This window comes from Dreissena polymorpha, chromosome 13 (genome assembly GCF_020536995.1).
Source record: "Dreissena polymorpha isolate Duluth1 chromosome 13, UMN_Dpol_1.0, whole genome shotgun sequence".
NCBI lineage: Eukaryota > Metazoa > Mollusca > Bivalvia > Myida > Dreissenidae > Dreissena > Dreissena polymorpha.
Window position 1 is genome coordinate 18,793,644 of NC_068367.1, and position 8,898 is coordinate 18,802,541.

At 34.6% G+C, this 8,898-nt stretch overlaps 1 protein-coding gene across 1 annotated transcript; it reads left to right on the forward strand.

The window, feature by feature from the left end:
• The first annotated feature begins 1,121 nt into the window (after positions 1–1,121).
• Positions 1,122–8,186, forward strand: LOC127854501 (uncharacterized). The gene is made up of 5 exons (XM_052389565.1): positions 1,122–1,568; positions 2,852–3,041; positions 4,401–4,577; positions 5,347–5,511; positions 7,660–8,186. Exons 1-3 carry the CDS (start codon positions 1,122–1,124, stop codon positions 4,532–4,534), a joined length of 771 nt encoding a protein of 256 aa, XP_052245525.1. The 3' UTR covers positions 4,535–4,577; positions 5,347–5,511; positions 7,660–8,186.
• The last annotated feature ends 712 nt before the right edge of the window (positions 8,187–8,898 follow it).

The window sequence follows — 8,898 nt, forward strand, 5'->3', positions numbered from 1 at the left end:
TCCATGCTTCATATCAGATGTTTTATGTCTTGAATAAAAGTATCAAGAGTATTTGTTAGTACTATACTGACTACAGTAAAGGTGGAATGATAAATCGTTTTAGGGTGTCCCGCTTTTTGGTCAAATGTCCCGACAATTTTTTATGGAATGTCCCACTTTGGACCTAAAAAATTATGCCCTCCTGGGAAAAAAACTAATACTCAGTGGTATGTTATTGATTACTTTTACAGCATACTTAGTGATATGTTATAGATTACTTTTCAGCATAGGAGTACTCAGTTATATGTTATTGATTAATTGTTCAGCATACTCAGTGATACGTTATCGGTAACTTTTGCAACATACGTAGTGATATGCTATTGATTTCTTTTTGTGCATACTCAGTGATATGTTATCGATTACTTTAGCAGAACATTGTGATATGTTTTGTTTTTTCTGGTTGCACACTCTGTTGTATATGTATCATATGCTAATCACTCTGTAATTTCACTCTGTTATATATGTTTTATTAATCACTTTTTTCCACACACTCTGCGGTATACAATTCATAAATTCTTGTAAGAAATGTTACTTAGCAATGAAGGCATTTATGTAAAAACAATCCTTATTATTGGTGGTGGTGTGGTGGTGGTGATGATGATGATGATGATGATTATGATGATGATGATGAACTATTCCAATATTTAATACAAAAGCGTACTTTAGTTTTCTTCATGATTTTAAAACATTTTAAAACAGCACATGGTGATGTTTATTATCTGAATGCATGGAAATTAAACTGTTAAACAATAGCAGATGAGAAAGTATTTTGTTGTGGTCACCGGTATAAAAGGGAGAAAAAAAGGAGAAATTCTTTTACAAAACAATAAGACCAAAAAATCATAATATTTCAAATAAAGTAATGCACTATTAATTAGCTCTGGCATTCATGTTTTCAATTTCAATAAGAAACCACATCATTGTCCAGAGAGAAGCCAGAATACCACGATGGAAAGACATTTATCAAAAGCAGGGATGAAAGTTCCATTGAAGGAATTCTAGCCACGAATAAATCCAAGGCAAAGTTTCAAAACTGGTTAAAGGCTAAAGTGTCTCAGGAACCAGATAACGAAGATGATGAAATGGAAGACCATGTAGATGAACCCAAAGAGAATAGTAGGGCAGTTAATTCCGGTGCAAACAAAACTGTGTACAGGAGCGCTAATTATAATGATGGCTCCATTCGGGAAAATGGCTTGCGAGTTGCTAACGGTGTTAAACCCAAAGTGCTTTATCCACTAAGTGGTAGGTCAGAGTCGACTGACCCCGGTTTTAACAGCGAAGATGAAACAGGTGAGATCACTGCGGCCACACTTCTCTCCCCTGAAGATTTTGACTCGCGAGCCGACGATATTATAGCGAGAGTGAAAGGGGATTTGAAGCTCTCCACCAAATACTCAATTGGGGACTTCAATAACATATCAAATGCAGCAAGTTTTGTGGCCATGAAGAGTTCCCCGTCCAAAGAGGCTGATGTTAGTGAGAACAGCCTTGCCAGCCATGTTTGCCCTACTTGTGAAAAACTAATGGTGAGTTTAGGTGCAGCATATATTAAGGGTGTTTAAAATTGGTTTTAGTTTAAGTGTAGCATTAATTATTAGTGTCTTAAATAAGGGTTTTATGTTGATGTTGCATTGTCTTTACAGCTAAGTCTGAGAGATGTGTTGTTACCTAACAGCCAAATACAACAAAATAGTATTACATCATATATGCAGCTAAGGTCAACAAAATTAACCCGATTTTAACCGTTATGTATGAGTAAATTGAAGTACACTTATGATAAATACATTAATGTTCCTTCTGGATTAAAATTACATTTTGTAAATATAGATCTAAAGAATATCACATTAACTTCCTATGTCATCTATCTAATGAAACAAATGCTCAAATTATACATAGAATCAATTTAAAGTAAGTAATGTATGCTAAAGGTTGAGGTAAACGATGCCAAAATATAATGTCATTTGTATTTCAATGTTTTCCACATTTTGATTTGAGATTTGTGAGATTGAAACATTGGCAATACATGTTTGTTGACTTGAATTTGACTGCTTATTTATGGCAATGACATGAGATGAACTGGTACATGTTGTTTGAAAGATAATTCAATAAATTATAAGGCAGAAACAGTGGGTTGCCTTTCTTAATTGCTTAACATTTCTGCATAAAAAACAATTATTTTACAGTTTACTCCCTTGAAAAAAATGAATGTGGACAAACATTGCTACTGTATGAGAAATTAGGATTACCGGGGTATTGATATATCCGGTTTTCAACAACATTAGACTTAGTATTTAACAATGTTAACAGTTAATCTCCCTTACAGCCATACCATTTTTTAGTGCAATACATATATTTTTTAAATATTAATTTTATAATTAAACACTGTCATTCGAATCTATATCAGCTGTTGAAAATAATAAGTAACAAAATTATTTAAATAAAGTTGCTCATAATAGTTATTAAATCTAAATGCTTGGGTTAACAGCGTGTGAACTTATTTTTGTTAACAAATATTTTTTAGCAATAGATTATCAGACCCATATTGTGTCTATTGTAACTCAATGAGCCTTGACCTAGGAAAACCATGCTAAAAGCATATGCATCAAGTGTCATTCCAGGTAAGCCTATGCAGTGTGCACAGGCTAATGACTGTTGACAATTTCTGCCTTAACTTGATTTTTGTTTAGAGGAGACTTCCTTAAAGCCAAAAATTCCAAGAAAGCAGACTGCACAGTCTAATCAGTTACGACACTTTATTCACATGCATTTAGCTCAGTTTACCTGGAACAGGGCTGGTATTATTTTCCAGATGCCCCCCAGTTCTAGCGCCATGCTGCTCATCCCGTGCGGTCACACCCTGTGCACGAATTGCAGCCTTCGCACCAAGTATTGCGCAATGTGCGGATGTGCCGTGCAGCCCACTACCCCGAACATCATGCTGCAACAGACCATCACCAACTTCCACACTAAACAGACACAAAGACAGACAACCACTACATGTAATATAAAGAAGTGAAACTCCAGCTGCTGGAGCAGTATTGAATTTTCATTAAAAACAATTAGTTGGTCCTTTATTTAAGGCAAGTGACCGATTGCCCAAACAGTACAAAACAGCACAATACAGCACAATACAAACCAACATAAACACAAAATATGAATAAAGCTGGGGTCACCGCCTTGGAACGGTCAATGCAAAGCATTGGGGGTTTAAACCTGGTTATAGAGTGCTCATATTCACACTTGGCCCAGCAATATTCATAATACATTAAAGTGTAAATAAAATTTAACGTCATAGCATTAAAGTCACACCATTCACACTAAACAAACACACAGACAGAAAACCAGTACATGTAAGTCACAACTTTCACACAGACACACAGACAGAAAACCAGTGCATGTAAGTCACAACTTCCACACTAAACAGACACACAGAAAGAAAACCAGTGTATGCAAGTCACAACTTTCACACTTAACAGACTTACAGACAGAAAACCTTTACATATAAGTTGGGGATATTATATTAGCTGTAGAAACAATATAATAGCCAATCCCCACATAAGTTACGTGTCTTGCTGGTGATCGATTCCGCAGTCCTCAGATTTGTACTCTAGCGCTGCACCAACGGAATTATGACACAGCAATAAACTATTTTACAATCCTATGAAAATGTAGTTTTGACTCAGAATTGTATTTGTAATACTATCAACACAATGTCATGTTTTCTTTATGGAATATTCGAACATTTGAAATGTCAGCAAGAAAAAACTGTATGGGTTCTGTGACACATTTCCATCTTTTCACACATTTTTACTTGTACATTCCTAATTAGAGAAATAATTTGAACCATAGTACATGTTACATTAAAATATTTTGTCAATAACTTTTTTTTTCAAAATAAAATTCAAAAGATTCCCAGTAATATATCTTTCTTGTATCATTGTATTGAACAATTTATAAGGGAAGTAACTTGTACTTATTGATTTTTCAATTTAATTGCAGTTGTCTTTCTTATAACATGCTTTGTTCCGAGGTTATGCCCATAAAACCCCCTACTGCAAATATGTAATAAAATCAGAAGAAAAAAAAAAACTTATCAGTGCAAAAGTGAAATACATTACTATGTTTCACAATATGAGGAAAAACACACACACTTTACAAGTATTTAAAAATAAATATGTATGTATAGTTTATACGTGTATGGTTAAAGCACTCAAAAAAGAGATTTTTCTATAAATGAAAATTAATCTTTATTTTTAAAAGTTAAATATGACAATTCTTAACCATGTATTGAAAACAAAAAACAATTACAGCAACAACAAATCAATTTATTATTTTCTATAAATTTCACCTTATTTCAGCCATTTGCACGATACCGTATAAAGAACTCCGTAGAAGAATACCAGAATCTCCTAACAAGACGAGATATTCTTTAGGAGGAAGCAGAAAATATCACTTCCGTAACAGAAGACCTCTCCCATCAGTTGAAGCGTGAACGAAAAGAGGTGTACAGCATTGAGAGCAAGGAAAAGCTTGTGGTATGATTTTTCTTTCTGGGCCTGAATTCACCAACCATTCTTAGACTTATGAATAAAGAATAGAATTTAAGACTTAAAAAATACCTCAGAGTTTTCATATATATGATCTAAAATGGTGCTAATATTATTTAACATATTTTTCTTGATAAATATTTTTATAATTATTGGTGTTGGCTAGACTTTCAAGTAATTTTCGCAAATTTCAGTTTTTTAAGAATACTCTTTATTTTTAGACTTAAGTCGAAGAATTGGTTGGTAAATACGGGTCCCAAACACCTTACCTATTTTCTGACCTTTTCGGGAAGACAAACTAAGCTACAATTGGGATTGTCTTTTGTAAAAATTGCTGAAATTGGGTAAATACATGTATTGCTACATGTCATTTGTTACAGTTGATTTGATATAAATTTTGTACTGCCTGGTAGTTTTTTGCTTAATATTCATTTTAAATAAAATAAATGGTTGAACAAATATATATTTTAGCAATGGAATTAAATTTCTAGTCTTTTACTAGTATTGAACAATTATGATAAGAAATGGATCAATATATATATATATATATACATATATATATAATAAATATATATATTTTACTTTGGTGGAGAGAGTTAGAAATCTGACCTGTAAGAACAGTAGATGCCAAAAGCCATAAACGTTGCTACTTTGATATGATTTAAATATTGTTTAAAACGGTGAAAAATCCATATGAACAAGCAAATCAAGTAATACATTCATTTCAAGAACCACTTTTGAAAAAAACAAATTTCAGGAAGCTGAAATCTCAAAGCTTCAACAACAACTAGAGCAACTGGCCAGTCATCGGATGGAGTACGAGAGAAAGTGTGATGAGATAGAGATACAGTCAAAAGAGGAAACCAACCGACTGAACCTCGTTAAAGACTCGCTGTCATCTGTTCAGCTTTAAATAGACAAGGTAGATTTAGTTTAAAACATATTTATGTTAGCTCTATTTCATCAAAAGCCTCAGGCTTATTGAAACGCTCTAGAGTCGGTTTCATGGACCTTAAAACAGTACTTGGTGTGTTTGGTGAGATCTAAAAAACGCTTTCACAGTTGGGATCGAACCCGTTAGGAAGACACCATATCCATTACACCACGGCGACCTGTCATATATATTTATCGACCAAGGTAGGTTTTAGACTCTCGTTAAAGACTCACTATTGGTCGTACAGCTTCAAATAGACAAGGTAGGTTTGAGACCATCGTTAAAGACTCGCTATCGTCTGTACAGCTTCAAATAGACAAGGTAGGTTTGAGACCCCCGTTAAAGACTCACTATCGTATGCACAGCTTCAAATAGACAAGATAGGTTTGAGACTTTTATTGAAGACTCGCTATCGTCTGTAAAGCTTAGAGCTGCAATGATTCGATCAGTTCGAAATGCGTCGATTTGATTACGATACCAAACCTACCAAATTCGATTTGATTCTTTAACATATAAGCATATATATACATAGATACTTAACCTGACTATTTGATACTGGAAGGTGTAGGTTGTATCTTTAACTGTAATTGCGATGCGCGTGATTGGCTGCTTATTACTTTAGTCATCCAATCAATAAGCGCGTTACGGTCTACTTTCAGAAAAAGCGTCAAAATGGCTGAACAAGTTGTGGCCGGCAAATTGAAATTATCAGATGCGCCTTAGAAGCTAAAATCAAAAGTGTGGCAGCATTTTGCAAACATAACGTTGATTTAGCACGAATAAGATATAGCACAAGTGCAACTACTCAAGTCGCCAGCCAGAAAAGTAGTTCTGTTCTGTTGGGAATATGTTAAGTTTATTAGAGAATGTGCTTTTTCCTACAGGTAACAGGTGATGCTGTCACGGCTAAATGGTAGACATGCTTGTAGCGGTTTTGGATATAAGTATAATAGTGATAGTACTATCACTCCACTGATTCCAGATGTTCTTATGATTATTTATTTAATTTTATATTATTCTGTATTCAACACAATCTTCTAGTCAGAGGTTTTTTATATTAAAATTGAGTCTAATTTGCTATTTTTTATGTGTTTTATTGAAATATTGACATAGTTTGAAATACAATTGGCAATTTATTGCAAAATATTTCTTACACATGTTAATTTAACACACTTTCAACAGTTGAACCAACAAAACTATATAAAACAAACACACAATTTGACAAATGCGCAAGATATCTAGGTATGCAACACTTTTAAACAGAAATGTTTATTTTGAGGCATAAGAGTGAATATATGATAAAACTAGGTTTGAAGATGAATCGAATCGAAAAAATCGGTATCGGAGTGACTGAAATCGAAATCGAATCGAATCGAGCTGTTGGTGAATCGTTGCAGCTCTAGTACAGCTTCAAATAGACATGGTAGGTTTGAGACCCTCGTTAAAGACTCACTATCGTCTGTACAGCTTCAAATAGACAACGTTGGTTTGAGACCCTCCTTAAAGACTTACTATCGTCTGTACAGCTTCAAATAGACAACGTTGATTTGAGACCCTCATAAGGCGCATATGCATGATACCTTTTGAACAGAACTTTTGATAGAAACAAAGAAGTTTATATTTAAGTGTATATAAACCAGAATACATTGTTTCCTTGGCCTAGTTGTAAGAACTGCGTTTGCCTATGTTGTGGGTTATTGGGTGTTTTGACATGGCCTGTTGGTCACCAAGCAGTTAGTGAAATCAACAAGTTACCGATGGCCTTTCTACCAAGGACCTGTCATGTGTGTTCCTCCGTAGCTCAGTGGTTAAGGCGCTGTGTTGAAATCCAGACGTCCCGGGTTCTATCCCGGGTCGGGGCACATACATTCTAGTCATGTTTCAGCGGAATGCTGACTGACAAATAAAGGCTTAGCCCGGCGTAAGACGAACGAAACGAAACGGCATACCAGTAAAGAATAAAAGTCGGGATAAGATATATTCATCAGTGAAGGTGCCTCATACATTAATACTGGCTGGCCTGATATCGGGGAGAGGGTGGGGTGAAATATTTGTTTAAAAAATACACTTTACTTCACAGTGATGCTAAAAACTCTATACGAGTTTGATTTAGTTAAGGTCATGTTTTATTTTTAGGTGAAACTTCCAGCCGGCCACTGAGGCAAAACAAGAAGAAAAAGGAGTTGCTAAGTAAGGAAACGCATGATGTCAATATCTACTGAGAGGATACAACAGTTCCTTCCCCTGATCAATCACTAGAGTTACCTTCCCTGGTTGTTACAACGATCCCAATAGATCACTTGAAATTCTTGAATGTAACATCAACCATTTCCGTGAAAACTTTGCCAAGCAAAATGTTACTTGGTAGCATGAAAGAAGACAATTGATTTTAAAACCTTAAAGGGATCTTTTCACGCTTTGGTAAATTGACAAAATTAAAAAAATTGTTTCAGATTCGTAAGTTTTCGTTTTAGTTATGATATTTGTGAGGAAACAGTAATACTGAACATTAACCATGCTCTAATATAGCCATTATATGCATCTTTTGACGATTTTAAAACCTACAAATTATAAAGCGTTGCAACGCGAAACGATTGAATAATTTGGAGAGTTCTGTTTTTGTCGTTAAATTTTGTGAAACTACGAAGATTGCTTATATGAGGTATAAATCGTCAAGAATGTGTACTCGGCGAAATAGCTCAGTAGGCTAAAGCGTTTTTACTTCAGGACTCTGGCAGGACTCCAGGGGTCACTGGTTCGAAACCTGCTCCGGGCAATGTTCTTCTCCTTTTTTTAATTTTTTTCTTGATTTTTTACTGGAGCTTTTACGATCCAATGTTTACATTTATCAATATAAAGCATTTAATGAATAAGTTAAAAAAATGCCAAAATCTGTGAAAAGGCCCCTTTAACATTTAATATACTGGTAATATTTGTCTTGTTACTTCCATGTCAGTACATGTTTATCTTTTTTTTGAGAAGCACTGAATTAAGGTGTTGGAAAAAGTCCATAATCTAAAAGAGTTTTTTTTTATTGCTTTTAAAGTTTTAAGTTGTATGCTTTCATAAGTGTATGGAAGTCCATATTTAATAACAAAGCTTTTGAAGTGCATGCACAAACATATAATCCTTGTTGAGTTGGTTGACTATTTGAGCCGGGTTCTGAGAAAACTGGCCATAATTTATGTTCGTAAAGTGTCGTCCCAGATTAGCCTGTGCAGTCCACACAGGCTAATCAGGGACGACATTTTCCGCCTAAATTGAATTTTTGCTAACAAGAGACTTCAATTAAATGAAAAATGTCATAAAAGCAAAAAGTGTCGTCCCTGATTAGCCTGTGCGGACTTCACAGGCTAATCTGGGATGACACTTTAC

What these genes read in the sequence shown, in the direction of transcription:
- LOC127854501 (XM_052389565.1), top strand. Translation starts at nt 1,122, where the DNA reads ATGGAAGACCATGTAGATGAACCCAAAGAGAATAGTAGGGCAGTTAAT. An exon ending in CTACTTGTGAAAAACTAATG is followed by an intron (nt 1,569 to 2,851) that starts GTGAGTTTAGGT and finishes ATTATTTTCCAG; the next exon opens with ATGCCCCCCAGTTCTAGCGC. An exon ending in AAGACAGACAACCACTACAT is followed by an intron (nt 3,042 to 4,400) that starts GTAATATAAAGA and finishes ACCTTATTTCAG; the next exon opens with CCATTTGCACGATACCGTAT.